This window comes from Narcine bancroftii, chromosome 11, assembly GCF_036971445.1.
Source record: "Narcine bancroftii isolate sNarBan1 chromosome 11, sNarBan1.hap1, whole genome shotgun sequence".
Classification (NCBI taxonomy): domain Eukaryota; kingdom Metazoa; phylum Chordata; class Chondrichthyes; order Torpediniformes; family Narcinidae; genus Narcine; species Narcine bancroftii.
The window spans coordinates 64,504,171-64,523,168 of NC_091479.1; the positions used below are offsets into that span (position 1 = coordinate 64,504,171).

Below are 18,998 nucleotides of genomic sequence, written 5' to 3' on the forward strand. Positions count from 1 at the left end.
AAAATCATTGCAGCCATTCCTGTGCTGGTCAAAAATCTACCCAGGGCTTCTGGTTAGGGTGAGATATGGAGCAGACATTCTTATCACATCTCCATGCCTTCAGAATACCTGTTTATTTTTCTTAAAACTTCCAAAGTGGTGCCGAATTGCATATTCTGTATTTGAAATGGATACATGACCTGGAAAGATCGGTAAAAGTGGGAAAAAAACCCAGAAAGACACAAGAAACTCTGCCTATTCCACTGAGAAATCCAACTACTGAGAGCTCCTATGATGTACTTGAACAAATTAAAGAATCTATTGTTGATAGCCTTTTTACATTAGAAAATCAATTTGCATAGGCCTATCTTTCTACAGCAGAACAAGGTGAGTGTTTGATCTTAGCAGTTCTACTTTAAAGAAATTGAATGACTGGGTCCACCACCTGGAAGACGATAATGAGAGGCTAACGACGAGAATTATTGATTTGGAAGGTCAAAGTAGGTGGCAGATCCTGCACGTTGTAGGCTTGGCTGAAGATACTGAGACTGGTGCGCTTACTAAATTTTTCTCTCATTTGTTGGCAACTGTGTTGCAGATGAGTTATTTCCAACACCACCAGATAAAGCATACCGTTCATTATTGCCAAAACCTAATTCATGGCAAAAACCACATTCACTGGTTATATGATCACATGATTATCAAATGAAGGAAGTGTTGATCAGTAAAGCCCGCCATAACAGTACCCTGTAACACCAAGGCAAAACCTTTAGAAGTTATGAAACAGCGGGACATCTACAGGGAAATTATGTCAGAATTATATCAGTGTGTGTGGAAGCCTTCACTGTTGTTCTCAGTACGTCTCTGTATCTCTTCCCAACAGAATGGTATGGCACAGTGGAGGATGCATGGGAGTTCATTCGTAACCTTCCCACTCCATCTCCTGAATGACATTCTCTCTTTTTTTCTGTTTAATGACTGCTTTGAACCGATGATTGAATTTTAATATATTAAAACGTTCATTCATTTGTTTTAAAGCTTTCAAAGAGAAAGTATTGTCATTGTAAGTTGACTTAATTTGGACTCATTGAAAGGAAAAGAATTTGACACACTTTGCATTTACGGTTAAGTTTACTCTATCAAAGTGGGATAAAACATTTATTTTATATATCCTGTAACTCATTTAAAAAAAACTTTACGAGATATCTAATTTTTTTCAATGTTTACTATATTTCAACTAAACGTGGCTAATAGATAATCCAATTATTAAATATTCTATGAGCATTTGGGCACAGTTTAGAAAACATTTTGCATTTTATAATTTTTCTCTCTCGAGCCCTATTGTATCTAATCTCTTTTTTCAACCTTCTTTAAATGTTGCTATTTTTCAGAGATGGTATAGTGAGGGATTTCAAAGTTTTAAGATCTATCTGTTCATTGATGGATATTTTGCATCATTTGACCAGCTTTCTGCAACATTTAACCTGCCCAAATCTCAATTCTTCGACACCGTGAGCAGGAAAGGGCTTTGGCAAATACTAGAGCGCATCGGATGTCCCCCAAAGTTCCTCAACATGATTATCCAACTGCACGAAAACCAACAAGGTCGGGTCAGATACAGCAATGAGCTCTCTGAACCCTTCTCCATTAACAATGGCGTGAAGCAAGGCTGTGTTCTCGCACCAACCCTCTTTTCAATCTTCTTCAGCATGATGCTGAACCAAGCCATGAAAGACCCCAACAATGAAGACGCTGTTTACATCCGGTACCGCACGGATGGCAGTCTCTTCAATCTGAGGCGCCTGCAAGCTCACACCAAGACACAAGAGAAACTTGTCCGTGAACTACTCTTTGCAGATGATGCCGCTTTAGTTGCCCATTCAGAGCCAGCTCTTCAGTGCTTGACGTCCTGTTTTGCAGAAACTGCCAAAATGTTTGGCCTGGAAGTCAGCCTGAAGAAAACTGAGGTCCTCCATCAGCCAGCTCCCCACCATGACTACCAGCCCCCCCACATCTCCATCGGGCACACAAAACTCAAAACGGTCAACCAGTTTACCTATCTCGGCTGCACCATTTCATCGGATGCAATAATCAACAATGAGATAGACAACAGACTCGCCAAGGCAAATAGCGCCTTTGGAAGACTACACAAAAGAGTCTGGAAAAACAACCAACTGAAAAACCTCACAAAGATAAGCGTATACAGAGCCGTTGTCATACCCACACTCCTGTTCGGCTCCGAATCATGGGTCCTCTACCGGCACCACCTACGGCTCCTAGAACGCTTCCACCAGCGTTGTCTCCGCTCCATCCTCAACATCCATTGGAGCGCTTACACCCCTAACGTCGAAGTACTCGAGATGGCAGAGGTCGACAGCATCGAGTCCATGCTGCTGAAGATCCAGCTGCGCTGGATGGGTCACGTCTCCAAAATGGAGGACCATCGCCTTCCCAAGATCGTGTTATATGGCGAGCTCTCCACTGGCCACCGTGACAGAGGTGCACCAAAGAAAAGGTACAAGGACTGCCTAAAGAAATCTCTTGGTGCCTGCCACATTGACCACCGCCAGTGGGCTGATAACGCCTCAAACCGTGCATCTTGGCGCCTCACAGTTTGGCGGGCAGCAACCTCCTTTGAAGAAGACCGCAGAGCCCACCTCACTGACAAAAGGCAAAGGAGGAAAAACCCAACACCCAACCCCAACCAACCAATTTTCCCTTGCAACCGCTGCAATCGTGTCTGCCTGTCCCGCATCGGACTTGTCAGCCACAAACGAGCCTGCAGCTGACGTGGACTTTTTACCCCCTCCATAAATCTTCGTCCGCGAAGCCAATCCAAAGAAAAAAAAAAAAAAATATTTGCAAATCAAGCATTTCCTGGAATCACAATTTTTTGATTTTCAAATTTTGTAGATGAGTTTTTTAGTTTAATGCCTTCTCGTAAAGGTATACTATCTATTATTTATGAGAAATTGTTATCTTTAAATCAGGCTTTGTTAGTTAAATTTGACTGCATCGGATATGGATTGGGACACAATTCTAAAGTTGGTTAATAGCTCTTTGTTATGTGCTCGACAACATCTATTACAATTCAAAGTGGTTCATAGAACACATTTTGTCTATTTTTTATTCTGATATGTGTAAGAGTGGTGAAGTGTCATTAATTCATATGTCCTGGACTGGTCCTAATCGTCAAAAATACTGGAGAGAGGTTTTCCATGCTTTGTCAAAAATTTTCAATATAGATTTAGCACCGAACCCTCTTCGGCACAACGGAAGGGAATGGTCCTTCTTTGTCCCCGGTTCAGAGTCGCGCTATTTTTTTTGCCTCTCTTTTGTCGAGGCGAGTGATTTTACTCAAATGAAAGGACGATGCCCCACCTGCTCATGATCAGTGACATGATGTCCTGTTTAAATATGGAAAATATTCATTATTCAGTCAATAATTCAGATATGATTTCAGAAGTTACGCGGGTCATTTCTTTTAATATCCGGTATCGCACGGATGGGAGTTTCTTCAATCTGAGGCGCCTGCAAGCTCACACCAAGACACAAGAGAAACTTGTCCGTGAACTACTCTTTGCAGACGATGCCGCTTTAGTTGCCCATTCAGAGCCAGCTCTTCAGCGCTTGACGTCCTGTTTTGCGGAAACTGCCAAAATGTTTGGCCTGGAAGTCAGCCTGAAGAAAACTGAGGTCCTCCATCAGCCAGCTCCCCACCATGACTATCAGCCCCCCCACATCTCCATCGGGCACACAAAACTCAAAACGGTCAACCAGTTTACCTATCTCAGCTGCACCATTTCATCGGATGCAATAATCAACAACGAGATAGACAACAGACTCGCCAAGGCAAATAGTGCCTTTGGAAGACTACACAAAAGAGTCTGGAAAAACAACCAATTGAAAAACCTCACAAAGATTAGCGTATACAGAGCTGTTGTCATACCCACACTCCTGTTCGGCTCTGAATCAAGGGTCCTCTACTGGCATCACCTACACTCCTAGAACACTTCCACCAGCATTGTCTCCGCTCCATCCTCAACATTCATTGGAGCGACTTCATCGCCAACATCAAAGTACTCGAGATGGCAGAGGCCAACAGCATCGAATCCACACTGCTGAAGATCCAACTGTGCTGGGTAGGTCACGTCTCCAGAATGGAGGACCATCGCCTTCCCAAGATTGTGTTATATGGTGAGCTCTCCACTGGCCACCATGACAGAGGTGCACCAAAGAAGAGGTACAAGGACTGCCTAAAGAAATCTCTTGGTGCCTGCCACATTGACCACCGCCAGTGGGCTGATATCGCCTCAAACCATGCATCTTGGCACCTCAGAGTTCGGCGGGCAGCAACCTCCTTGGAAGAAGACCGCAGAGCCCACCTCACTGACAAAAGACAAAGGAGGAAAAACCCAACACCCAACCCCAACCAACCAATTTTCCCTTGCAACCGCTGCAACCGTGTCTGCCTGTCCCGCATCAGACTTGTCAGCAACAAACGAGCCTGCAGCTGACGTGGACATTTACCCCTCCATAAATCTTCGTCCGCGAAGCCAAGCCAAAGAGAAGAATCATATGTAACATCTGGAAACATGGTTAGGCAGGGGTTTTGAGTTTTTCTCCTTTACTATTTTCTCCTCTCTCTTTTTTGTGTCATTTAGAATATGAATTAGGGATATGATTTAAAATTCATGTATGTTCTCATAGGGAATGCCTTACTAAGTTTGTGTAACTATCCATATCACTCATTGAATTTCACTTTTTTTGTACAATTTCTTTATTAAAATCAATAAAAATACTTTAATGCCACCTTTTATCTTTTACTTCATTGATGGTCAGACGTGCAATTTTAATCAAATTGAAAGGTAATACTCCACCTACACATACACAATGGCTAAGTGATATTATTGGATTTGGAAAAAATTAGATATGCAGTAAATAACTCAAATATTAAATTTCAAATGACATGGGGCTTCTTCTTGGACAACTACCATAACTTTAAGAGATGGTGTTAATCTGGAATTTTGGCATTGTGTTGTCCCTCTCTAAGACTGTGCCACCTGGATTTATGAAAGCTAAATCTTCAACCTTGCTTAGGGGAAGGGGTTTTGAAATTTCTTTCTTTTTTTTTTTCTTATGTACGATCTTATTATCTTGAGCGTGCTTTGCAACTTGTACCTCTCATCATTATTGTAACTCTTTTCTGATTTTTGTAGCATCCTTCATAATTGTACTGTTTGGATTTTTATTGTAAAATATCAATAAAAATATTTTTAACGAGAGAAAAAAGAAACTCTACCCAAACTGCCTCCTCCGTCCAGCTCTGGCTCTGTGGCTTTGCAGACCATGACTTTTCAAGGATACATTAAAGTTCTGTTTAAATGTGCTGCATCTCCAGACCTTCATTAGCCTCTGAAGAAAAAGGTTTTTCTCATCTCCCTCAATCTTCACCAATTGCTTTAAATCCATGGCACTAAGTTTATTCCCACACTATAAAGTGAGTCCTTCCTCCTTACTCTGTCCAGGGCCCTCATAACTGAAAAACCTCAATTTGGTCTCCCATCCAATTTCTCTGTTCCAAAAAAAAATCACTATCTTATCCAATCTATCCTCACAGCTAAAACTTTCCAGTCCTAGAAACATTCCTATAAATCTCTGCACTCTCTCCAGTGCAATCATGTCTTCCCTGTAAAGTGCGCTCAGAACAGAATGCAATACTCAGCTTGTGGCCCAAATGGCGTTGCAGCATCCCTACCCTTGTACTCTAACCCTTGGTGAACAAAGGAAAGCAATCTGCATGCCCTTTGAACCACCTGGTCAATCCATTCCACGACTTACAAGGATCTGTGGCTGGGAACTTGATTTTTTTCAACATCTATTAACAAGCTGAATACCAACAGCTTGTATTATACTTTAAAAAAAATTACTCCTCTACCATAAGGAATGTTGTAGAACTTCCTCCTTCAGCATTCCCGATTAGCCATCCTACCTGCTGTTGCAGATGTTGAGGAGGAGAAAGAAAATACCGGAGGCTCCCATTGTAGCTGCCAAACTGTTTCGTCTTCCCAAGGTTTCAATGATGAATGAACTAAATGGAACAACTGTGAAAAAGTAAACCATTCAGTCATAAGATTAAAATTGGAATAATCCAGTTCAATGCACCTGTGATTCTGTGAAACAAAACAAGATCAGTCAGGAAAATCCAAATAAAATTTGGATTTTGTACCACGCTTATAGATTCTACATATATAAAGTAAGTACAAGTGAAATTTGGCCATGAGATGGCTTTCAACACTTCATCCACATACTCATTTCACCAGAGCAAGGTAGAAAAGTGGGATGTCGGATCACCTATAATCCTATTGAATGGTGTAGCAGTCTCAAGGGGCTGAACGGCCTGCTCCTTTTCCTACTCGTTGCAGGGTATAAGGTGAACAAAGATCATAACTGAAGAACATGAAGAATGATTTAAAACAGTTATTAGGATATTTCTTCCTCAGAGATTGTGGTTTGGGAATGCTCAATTGGAGTTGACAGTTTTGCCAATATAGTATTAGGTTTCAAAGTTGAACAAGGAGTAGTTGAGAATGTTCCTTCAAATGCTGCCTGTTGAGATTAGCTAAATCTTCCAAACTTGTTTGGCTCAGCCTTTCACTGAATGCCACAATGGAACTTAATCAGATCATTTAAATTTAAATTTAGAGATACCGCACTGGAACAGGCCCTTCGAGCTCATGTGCCCATGCCACCCAAATACACCAGCTAACCTGCATGTTTTTGGAAGAAACCAGAGCACCCAGAGGACGCCATCGCAGGTCAGGGGGAGACAGCACCAGATGTGAACTGGTTTGCTGGTTGTCATCACATTGCCCACCCTGGGATGTGTTTGAGTGCTCTAAACAATGAATAATATTTTGTGGTAATTTGAGAAAGTCATATTTATACTGTTCAAGAGTCAACAAATAGAGGACATAATATCATGTTAGATATTTATGGAGAAAGGATAGCAGAGGTGGAGTTCAAGGTTTACAACCTGTCGGGCATAAAACTAACACTGCAAAGCAGCCACCCATTATCGCCATGACAATGAATACTGGGTGGGTTCCATATCCAGGCTGATGGATCACAAAGCCAGATTCTAAACTTACATTTGAAAGGCAAGTTAAAAAAAACTACACCCAGCATCTCATAGACAAGAAGGATCACAAACTCTTTCAAGATTTGAGAGGAAATAGGGGACAGGATGGGGGAAAGGAGGATAATTAACTTAACAGTTAAGGAGTCCGAAAAACCAGCGAGATCTTATTCTGTGCTGCAGTGCCAGCTGTGACGTTGACATACAAATATGTGAATTGATTTGAATGCTGTATTGCACAAGTTGAGATGATTGCACAGATAAGCCTGCATGGTTAGAGGAATGAAGAAAATCAAGGAGCTGTAGTTTTATCTGTTTGGTGTCCTACCACCTAAATGTAAGATCGCTGCATAATGTTGCGTGAGGGCTAAACTATGCTTTTTAGAACCATGAAGGATTCTGATGGAGTGGATAAAGAGAAATGCTTGCTATTAGCAGAGAGGACAAGAGCTCAGGGAATTAGAAAGAGATTAAAAAACAACAATGAAATGAAGACAAATATTTTTACATGCTTTTGTGCTGGATGTGTTACTGCTAGGGGTACAAAGGAAGACAGATTGAATTGCAATGTTCAATGGGAGATGAATAATTATGGAAAAGCAAAGGCTTTGCCAAGGGGAGAGAATGGGTGAGCAGGACCAGCTGGATTGCTTCTTTATATAGATAGTATGAAGAGAATGGGTTGAATGACCTCCTTTGTTTTGTAACCATCTGTGAGAATATTATTAACAAATGGACAAAGTCATGTTAATTATATTAACAGTAAAGTTTTTCTGAATCTAAGGACAGTTTTGTTTTAATTAATTGGAATATTACTGGCACATTTCCATTTAGTTCATCCACGCAGGTTGCTAGAACTGAAATACTGTACCTGTGTGCTTAATATCAAAATGATCTATTTCATATCACATAATCCTTTCACAGTGACGTCTGGACTAACTAAATGTTAGGGTTACTTGCAAGGACGCCTGGTGATTTTACTCATCCTTTGTTTCAAAGGATCTGCTGAATGCGATGGCCCAGGGTCAAAGGTAGAGGACAAACTGATAGTACAAAACAGGGTAGAGAGTAGCAGATAGGGTGGTAAAGAAGGTGTTTGGCATGCTTGCCTTCATTAGTCAGGTCACTGAGAATATGAGGAAGGAAGATGCATTTTAGCTATATAAAACATTGTTCAGGAGGGACTTGGAATATAGTGTGGTTGTCCCATTACAAGAAGGATTTGGTGGCTTTGCAATGGAACGGAATATTTACCAGGACGCTGCTTGGATTAGAGGGTATGAGCCATGGGGAGAGGTTGGACAAACGTGATTGTTTTCTCTGGAACTCTGGAGGCTGATAGGAGGCCAAATAGAAGGTTATAAGATGATGACAGGAATTGATAGAGCAGACAGAAAGAATCATTTTCCCAGGGTAAAAATGTCACATATAAGAAAAATGTGCCTTTTAGAAGAGGGAGAAAGTTTAAAGGAGATGTGGGGAACATATGCTTTTTTATGCAGAGAGAGGTAGATCCCTGGAACAGGTTGATAGGGGTCATAGCGGAAGTAATTAAGTAGTAACATTACAGAAGCATCTGGATAGAACGTGAAGATGTAGTGAATAAAGGATCTGAAAGCATTAGAGTTTTGGTTTAATTTGGGCATCAAGTTCGGTTCAGATACCAAGGGTTGAAGGACCCTGTGCTGTTCTGCTCCATATTCTACGCAAAAAGCCATTCAGCCCATTGTCTATTTCACCTCTGAATTTCAATTAAGCCCACTTTTCATTTCTTTCCAAAAAAAGTCGAATTTTTCCACTTCAGTTTAGTTTTGTTTCCACGAAATCTGCTTCCAACTCTCCTTTCGCTAAACGCATTTGAACACACTGAAATATACAGTGAAGCACATGCATACTAAAAAAAAACACTAGAAACACACCTGCATATCCAAACATTTACATTCACATACAAGGGCAAACACATCCACTCACACATGCACACACACACATGGGGGATTCACAGATTCAGTGCAACTTCCTTTGCAAGGAAACCGTGTTTCCTGAAACTTTAACCTGAGATGCGGAAGTCGTGAGAAGTTAAACATTTTCGCAATAAAGTTCCAGATGTGCATTAGGACCTGGAAATTTGTCATTTGCTTGTTCCCATCCAAATGTTACCTCTATTTCTTGCTGTCCATGGATTTCTGCCTTGTTAAAACTGTTAAAGCAGTTTAAAACTGCACCAGTGTGGTAATTTAGGTGTTGAAAACCTCAGGTAAATCGATTAGCCCTTCAGCTTTGAAAATGTATGTAGCTCAACTCAAAATTCAGCAACAGGTGGTCAACATCGCAAAAACCAACCACTGAAGGCAACAAACTTTTGAATGAACTTTTAAACAGCAGTTGAAAAGTAGAGATCTTATTCTTACACATAAATTCTCCTAACGTGCTGATAATCATGGTCTGGTAGTCTGCATCTTTGAACATTTTACAGTGGCAGATCTCTAATGAATTAGGCTCATTCGATCCCGTAGTGTCACCACAGATTGGATTGTTTTCCAAGAGTTCGGAGCTAGTTAGGACTAGCCCATAATAAGCGAATGCTGTTCCCAACCTAAAAGAATCATATAGGTCAAATGATTCAATTATTTCTTATTTTATCAAGTGAATTTCATTTCAGCAAGTCTTTAAAACAAAAGTAGTCATTCAACACAGATCTGATACATGGGAACCAAGTTAAGAGAATAATAGTGTTTTAATATGGCCCATTGCCATAAATGTTCAAACTATTTTAGGATTTCCTCAAACTGAGGGGTCAAGAATAGGGTGAGCGAATTATTGACCTTGGTTTCGTTTCTTTACAAAAAAAATGTCTGATTATTCAACCAATAGTGTAAACGTTTGATCATTGTTAACAATTGCCAGTCAAACTTTCTTGCACAGAAACTGAGCAATCAAACGTGCGGCTTCTTCCCTCCAAAATGAGTTCTTGCTTGAAATCTTAAGCATGTCAGATATTAAAAAAAAATTTTCTTTTTTTTAACCTATTTCAATCTTGCTCCCTCTTTATTTCTTTCTCCACGTGACTTAATGCTGAATTCAAACACTCCAATTGCTTCTTCCTCTCAGTTTTACTATACTATTCTATATGTAGGGTTGAACAGAAGGCCATTCAGTCCATTAGGCCCATCCCAACTCCCAGTAAGGCATTCCCATGTTCCATTCCTCCTCTCTTTATTTCTCTGTACCCTGTACCCATCATTCCTCCTTTTCTTGATTTTTCTTACCCCATTAATATCAAGGGGAAATTTACAAATGCCAATAATCTACCCACAGATCTTTGGGATTTGGGAGGAAACCAGAGTACCCAAGAGAAATCCATGTGGTCTCAGGAAGGATGAGCATCCTCCACACAGACAGCACTCAAAGTCAGGACCTACCTCCCATTTTATCAGTTTTCTAATGGTTAAAATCATAGGAGATGGAAAAGGATTCACCATCATATTACTTAAAGGATAAATTCTTAAATTTTCTAAGTGTCTGTGACAGTGAGATGAACTTTTCCAGCTCCTCAAATGCTGATCATAACAGTGAGCCCTAGTGATGTCGCATTGGATAGAAAATACTTCACAGAGCTGAACTATAAAAAGGGTCAACCAACATTCCCTACATAAACCAAAGGTCTTATGTCATTAGGTCAAGGGCATAAGAAATAGTAGCAGGAGTCGGCCATCTGGCCCGTCGCATCTGCCCTGCCATTCAACAAGATAGTAGCAGATCTGGCCTTACCCATAACTCTTAATTCCACTATCCTTCAAAAATCTATCTGAAATTTATTTAGTGAGTCTGCCATTACAGTGTCATTGGACAGAGAATTCCACAGATTAACAATTCTCTGGGAGAAGCATTTCCTCTGTCTTTAATCCTCTCCCCCAAATCTTGAGGCTATGTCCCATAGTTCTGTTCTCACCTGCCAAAGGAAACAATTTATCTGCTCTATCTTATTTATTCCTCTCATAATTTTGCATGTCTCTATAAGAAACCTCCTCGACCTTCTAAACTCCACTGGGTATTGTCCCAGGCCGCTCAATCTCTCCTCATGCTAATACAGTGAAACCCTGATTTTATGCGCCGTGATTTAAAACACAAATTTGGATATAGCGCGATGAGACATTGGACTTGGGCATCGGGCTCCCGGCAGCAGCAGAGACCTCAGGCTGCCAGCAAGAGTGGGGTCCTCAGGAATAAAGCAAGTACAGTGAAACCCCAATTTAGCGCAACCCCGCTTTTATCGCGATGAGATTTTATGGACCCCAACTATCGCTTTTCACTGTATCTAGAATCAATCTGGTGAAACTCCTCTGCCAGTACATCCCTTTGCAAGTAAGTACCCTCTCACCAGTACATCAGGTGTGGTCTCACCACGACCCTGCACAGTTACAGCAGGAACCTCCCTGCTTTTAAATCCAACCCCTTCAGCGACGTAGGCCAACATTCCACTAATCTTCTTGATTACCTGTTGCACCTGCGATTCATGTCCATGAACTTCTAGGTCTCTGCACAAAACCATGCTACAATCTTGCATCATTTAAATCACAATCCAATTTACTATTTTTCCTTCCAATGTGGATGACCTTACATTTACCGACATCACATTGCATCTGCCAGACTCTTACCCACTCACTTAACCTATCTCCATTACTCTGCAATCTCTTTGTGTCCTCTACAGTATCCCTTACTCCCCAATATCAAGCACAGTAGATGGGAAGGTTGCTAATGGCATTTCACAGAGTTAGGGTTGGTTACCAGACTGTGCTAAATGAGTAGATTCAACCTTTGGCATAATTATTTCAATAATCCCACCTACAGATCATGGTTCCTGCTGAAGAACTCTGCAGGAAAACTCCAGGTCATTTTGGGTAAAGTATAGAATCAATCTCTTCCATGATGACATTCAGTTCAGCTCATTTTCCAGGTTCAGACTCAGATGGGAAGGAAAGGTCGCCAGTGGCTGTGGAATTTACATCCCAGGAATAGTCATACATTTCAAATTTAGAGTCAGAGAGCATGAAACACACCCTCCAACCCACCACGTCCAATACAGACCAAGGTGACATATTGGGCTAGTCCCATTTGCCTGCATTTGGTCATAAAACGGGGAAAGTAACTGGAAAAGACGAGAAACATAACAAAATCTAAAAATGAGAGCTGTGGGAGGACAAAATATTTATAATCTGTTGGCTATGGTGTAATTACATTTTACTTCGATATCTACAGGTGTATATTATTTACCATATAAAGCAGCACTGCAGTGTTGTCCGCCTGTATTCAGAATCTATCAAGTCAAAGATACTTCCCCTCTTTGCCTATGGTTAAAAAAGAAATCCACGTTAATTGTTGGAAAAAGCTATTGTTTCCAGAAATAAGACACAACTACATTATCTGGTCATGGTCAGTTGATACAGCTTTTACCTATACTGTACCAGATCTTTCTGCAATCCTAGCTTTAATGTATATTCAGAGGTAACTTCAGGCTTTGGAAGATCTCTACAATTTACTGTGATCGCATTACGTTGCAGGAGCGCCTTAATCTCCCTCTCTAGAAATCTTTGAAAATCCTTCCTTTCCAATAAATTTTCACTCGCCTCGACAACCTCTTTCAACTTGACTCATAATCTGTTGCTTAGCTCACTGTTAGTTGCTGTTATTTTAATTGCTGCAATGCAATCTCTAGCAGGGGTGGCCAACCTTTTAATTTTAAATTTAAATTTAGACATACAGCACGATAACAGGCCATTTCGGCCCACAAGTACGTACCGTGGGTATAGGTTAATTTGCCGGCACAGACTCGTGGGGCGAAATGGCCTGTTACTGTGCTGTATGTCTAAATTAAAAATTAAAGGGTTGGCCACCCCTGCATAGCAACCTCTCACAACCATAACTTACTTCAAAGTAACTTTCAAAGAAAGAAGCACTTTTGAGTAGCGACTGTGTGTTAGAAAATCTGTTTTGGTGATTTAATAGAGGCATGAACATCGGTCAGAATGATAATTCTACTTCTTTTCTTTCAAAGAAAGGCCACGTGACTCAATAGTGATAGAAACGCCTGCCATATTAAGAGAGATTATCTCACTGAGACGACAAACAAAATGCTGGTGGAACTCAGCAGGTCAGGCAGCATCTGGAGAAGGCAAGAGTCAATGTTTAGGGCCAAAATATTTGCCTTCCATGGCTATGACCTGACCTGCTGAGGTTCCTCCAGCATTTCATGTCTTTCCCCAGTTTTCAATAGCTGCAGACTCATTGAGATAATATAAACTTTGTGCCAGAACAGTGGAGAGCTAATGCTGACACTTGTCCACGCCTTTTTCTTTTAATGGTAGGAACATTGTAATGTGTGCTAAATCCACTTGTTATTTGAAGATTCTCCATCGAAAATCTTCAAGTTGCTGGATCAGTTTTATTTGGGCAAAATCTCTTCTTATCTGACCACTGTTATTGTTATCTGTGCTCCCTGATATTCTAGTATTGAACTTCAGTTATATTTGCTGTTTCCCAGTTAATCTCTTTTTCTATATTACCTACCAGAGATACAAAGATTTTCAGAACAAAATCAGTTTTGCATCTTTCCTCCAAGGGTGAGAAATCGACTAATATTTGATACATTCAACTTAATGAAATCTCTTATTTATGTCATTATGATGAGTTTTCCTACCACTGGAAATTACCGACTATAAAGAGGACTTACCATTTGTGTCTTAATCAAAGAGCCTTGAGGGAGGCAGGAGCGGTTCATCTTTGCAATGTAATCCAGTGTCTGCTTGGCATTTTGAGTGTTTCCTACGGAAACACTGTAACGTGCAGATTCTGGGATGCACTGAAAAAGGGGAAAAAGTTCAACATGGTTGATTTGTTGAAGGGTAGGGAATGTTGGATAAAACAGATGAATATCTTATTCATTCACCACATTTGCCTGCCATTGCCCATGGCTAATACCTAATGCTCATCCACACATGTCCTTGAACTCACAAGAATGCTAGGCAATTTATATTACTTAGAAACTGGAATCCAACACAGTACGGAAGATTCATTCATATATTCTTTGGAGTTCAAAATAATGAAGGGCTGAACTCTCCTCTGCCATCAGGAAGATAAACGTGGGTATGCACGGAGAATGCATCAGTAAAACGAGCACAAGCAGCAGGGTATTCAAACAATACCTGACTTTGAGAGGAAGTCACGTGATGGAGTAGTGACCGGTAAGAAAATACCAGCCCTCTCCAGAAAAGTAAAAAAAAGGTAGAGAAAAAACAAAGTCACTAACACAGAAACCATAACAAATTGAAAGTGAAAATGTGGAGAAAATGGCAGCAAAGAAAGAAAAACCAAAAACAACAGGAAGAAAAGAAGAAGGAAGGACATCAAAAGAGGAAGGTGAAGGCCTTACCGGAACGAGGAAGCCCGCTGTGGAGAGAGAAGCCCGCTCCCTGAGGTCAGTGGAAACCCTGAAATCAGGACTACAAAGATGGCTCACGGAGCCAAACAAGTGCGCATGCGCGATGCACAAGATAAAAACAACACCGACGGGAGGGGGGACCAGCTGAGGAGTAAATTTCCACAGCTGAAACATAAGTATAACAGGACAGCAAGACTCTCAACAGGAAAACATAGAAAATAACGGGAACAAGAAGGAAGAGAATAAAAATAGGAAATCAAAGAAACAACAGATAACCAACCCAGAGGAATAAGACCAACACCGACACTTTTAATAAAAATAAGAAGAACAAAAATACCCAACAAAATAAAATAAATAACCCAACAAGAAAACCAGAAGAGACAGAGGTAAAGGACACAGATCCTGGAGTGGACTCAGAAGAATAGGAGGGAGAACATCAAACTCTACACAGAGAAATGGAAGATGAAGGGAAGGGCAAGTACATGGATAGTTTTTTTAAAGAATATATGGAAACAGTAAAAGAACGGCAGTCACAAGAATTCAGTGAAATAAAAAGAAGAATAAAAAATACAGAAGAAAACATGAATAGATTAGAGATGATCATGACAGATATAGGAAAAAGAGTAGACAAGGTGGAAGAACGAGAAACAGCCATAGAAATGGAAGTAGATGACTTAAAAAAGAAAGAAGAATCTGATAAAAAAGTTAAAGAAACACAGGAGCTGTTAGCTCAGAAGATGGATATAATGGAAAATTATAATAGAAGAAATAATATAAAGATAGTGGGCCTTAAGGAAGATGAAGAAGGCAAAAAATATGAAAGAATTTATAAAAGAATGGATCCCCAGGGTCCTAGGAATGCCAAAATTACAGGAAGGAATGGAAATAGAAAGGGCACACAGAACATTAGCCCCTAAACCACAACCACAACAAAAACCAAGATCCATTTTAGTTAAATTCCTAAGATAAACAACAAGAGAAAATATATTGGAGAAGGCAATGAAAAAAATAAGAGAAGACAAAAAACCACTGGAATACAAGGGTCAAAAAAATGTTTTCTATCCAGATATAAGTTTTGAACTCCTAAAGAAGAGGAAGGAGTTTAATGCAGCAAAAACGACCCTATGGAAAAAAGGTTATAAATTTATGTTAAAATACCCAGCGGTACTTAAAATAGTTATCCCGGGGCAGCAAAGCAAACTATTCTCGGATCCGGAAGAAGCACGAAAATTTGCAGAACAACTACAAAACAGACAGAGAGATGAAGACATGTAACGAGAACAAAAATGACAACAAACTATATATATATAAAAATAGAGTATAAGTAAGAACTAAGAAGGGAAAGAAAGGGAAGAAAGGAAGTAAGGAGGGAATTAAGAGAGTGACCTTTGTTATATGTGAAGATTAAAATCTTTTCTGGGGGGGCTGGGTGGGGAAGAATAACAGTCACTGCGAAATCAGTTGACGCTTGTGAGCGGATTCGCAAATCCAAATGGAGAGGGGAGATGTGGTTGCCTGACAAGGGGAAAACGGCAACTCAGAAATGGGAGGGGCTATTGGGGTTAAAGGAATTTTAGATATGAGAATAGTGGAAATATTTTATGTTTTAGAAATGTTGTCTTATAATGTGTTCAAAAAAAGAAAGCAGAAATGGATAAGAAGGGAAGGTGGCGATGAGGAAACGGAAAGGAAAGATAAACAAAGTATGAAATGACTACGTTGAACTATATGACTTTAAATATTAATGGAATACATAACCAAATCAAAAGGAAGAAACTGTTAAATTTACTGAAAAAAGAAAAAATTGATATAGCATTCGTACAAGAAACACATCTAACTGAAGTGGAACACAAGAAATTAAAGAGAGATTGGATAGGACATGTAACAGCAGCATCATATAATTCAAAAGCCAGAGGAGGAGCTATATTAATCAATAAAAATGTACCAATCAAATTAGAAGAGGAAATAATAGATCCAGCAGGGAGATATGTAATGATAAAATGTCAGAAAAATTCAGAATTTTGGAATTTACTCAATGTATACTCACCTAATGAAGAATATCAAAAATTTATGCAAGATATCTTTTGAAGATAGCAGATACGCAAGGTAACATACTAATAGGAGGGGATCTTAACCTTAATTTGGACTCAAACATGGATAAAACTGGAAAAAAAAACCAACAGAAAGAACAAAGTAACCAAATTTATAATTAAATTGATGCAAGAAATGCAACTTTTGGATATATGGAGGAAACAACACCCAAAGGAAAAGGAATATTCATATTATTCGGGTAGACACAAAACATACTCAAGGATAAACTTATTCCTGTTATCAGCCCACATTCAAGGGAGAGTTAGGAAAACGGAATATAAAGCTAGACTATTATCGGATCACTCACCCCTGTTATTGGCAATAGAGCTAGAGGACATCCCACCAAGAATGTATAGATGGAGATAAAACTCCATGCTACTTAAAAGACAGGATTTTAGAGAATTCATTGAACGACAAATTAAAATGTACTTTGAAATAAATACGGAATCAGTGAAAGATAAGTTTATACTATGGGACGCAATGAAAGCGTTCATCAGAGGGCAAATAATAAGTTATGTAACTAAGATGAAGAAGGACTACAATCGGAAACAACAGTTGGAAAGGGAAATAACAAATACAGAAAAATAATTAGCAATAAAGGAAGATACAACTAAAAGAAGAGAATTGGCAGACAAAAAATTAAAATATGAAACACTACAAACATACAAGGTGGAGAAGAACATAATGAAGACAAAACAGAAATATTATGAGTTAGGAGAAAAAAAGCACAAAATTCTAGTGTGGCAGCTTAAGACAGAACAAACTAAAAGAATGGTATTGGCATCAAGGAAAAAGGACAAACAAATTACATATAATCCGACGGAGATCAATGAAAACTTCAGGGAATTCTACGAACAACTATATCAAACTGAAAACAAAGGAAAAGAAGACAAAATAGATGAATTTCTAACTAAAATTGAACTACCGAAATTATAAACAGAGGAGCAAAATAAATTAATAAAACCATTTGAAATAGAAGAATTACAGGAGATATTAAAAAAACTACCAAACAATAAAACACCAGGAGAGGATGGACTCCCAATAGAATTCTATAAAACATTTAAAGACTTATTAATTCCTCCCCTCCTGGAAGTAATCAACTATATTGATAAAACACAAAACATACCAGATTCATGCAAAACAGCAATAATTACACTAATACCAAAGACAGGGAAAGATCCACTAGCACCAGCATCGAATAGACCAATATCTCTACTTAAAATAGATTATAAGATCATGCTAAACTATTAGCAAACAGATTGGCTGACTATGTACAAAAATAGTAAATCTAGACCAAACTGGATTTATTAAAAAAAGACAAACAACGGACAATATCTGTAAATTTATTAACTTAATTCATGCAGTAGAAGGAAATAAAACTCCAACAGTAGCGGTTGCTTTAGACGCAGAGAAGGCCTTTGATAGAGTAGAATGGAATTATTTATTCAAAGTACCACAAAAATTCAGCCTACCAGAGAAATATGTTAATTGGATTAAAGCATTATTTAAGGGGCCATTGGCAAAAGTGACAGTAAATGGATATATATCAAAACAATTTAACTTAAGCAGATCAACAAGGCAGGGATGTCCACTATCTCCCTCACTGTTCGCGTTAGCTATAGAACCACTAGCAGAACTGATAAGAACAGAAAATAAAATGAGGAATAAAAATAAAAGAGAAGGAATATAAAATCAGTCTATTTGCAGATGTTGTTATAATATACTTAACAGAACCAGAAATATCAATAAAAGAATTACATAGGAAATTGAAGGAATATGGAGAAGTATTGGGATACAAGATCAACGCAAATAAAAGTGAAGCAATGCCAATGAATAATGCGGATTTCACAAAGTTTAAGAAAGAATCACCATTTAGATGGCAAACACAAGGAATGCGATACCTAGGTATACCACTAAATAAAAATCTCGGCCATCTATATAAACTAAATTATCATCCATTAATGAAAAAATTACAAGATGACTTAGAGCATTGGAAAGATTTACCACTGATAGGAAGGATAAACTGTATTAAAATGAACATCTTCCCAAGGATACAATACCTATTTCAGTCATTACCAATTCACCTAAAAGAGAAATTCTTCAAGGAGCTAAAGAAAATAATAAGGAAATTCTTATGGAAAGGGGGGAAACTGAGGATAGCACTAGACAAATTAACAGAATGGTACAAACAAGGAGGCTTACAACTACCAAACTTTAAGAATTATTATAGAGCAGCACAATTAAGATACCTATCAGATTTTTATCAAACAAGGGAAAAACCAGATTGGACCAGATTAGAACTAGATAAAATAGGGGAGAAGATACCTGAACATCTACTATATAAATGGGATGAAA

General features: G+C 39.1%; 1 protein-coding gene across 1 annotated transcript in view; it reads right to left on the bottom strand.

The window, feature by feature from the left end:
* The window catches only part of svopl (SVOP-like), a 107,800-nt gene that overhangs the window by 14,918 nt on the left and 73,884 nt on the right, over nucleotides 1–18,998 (bottom strand). The window contains exons 9-12 of the mRNA XM_069902606.1: nucleotides 13,845–13,973; nucleotides 12,389–12,462; nucleotides 9,526–9,710; nucleotides 5,972–6,083 (exon numbers count right to left, since the gene is read on the bottom strand). Coding sequence (XP_069758707.1) covers nucleotides 5,972–6,083; nucleotides 9,526–9,710; nucleotides 12,389–12,462; nucleotides 13,845–13,973 — 500 coding nt within the window. The remainder of the gene's footprint in view (nucleotides 1–5,971; nucleotides 6,084–9,525; nucleotides 9,711–12,388; nucleotides 12,463–13,844; nucleotides 13,974–18,998) is intronic.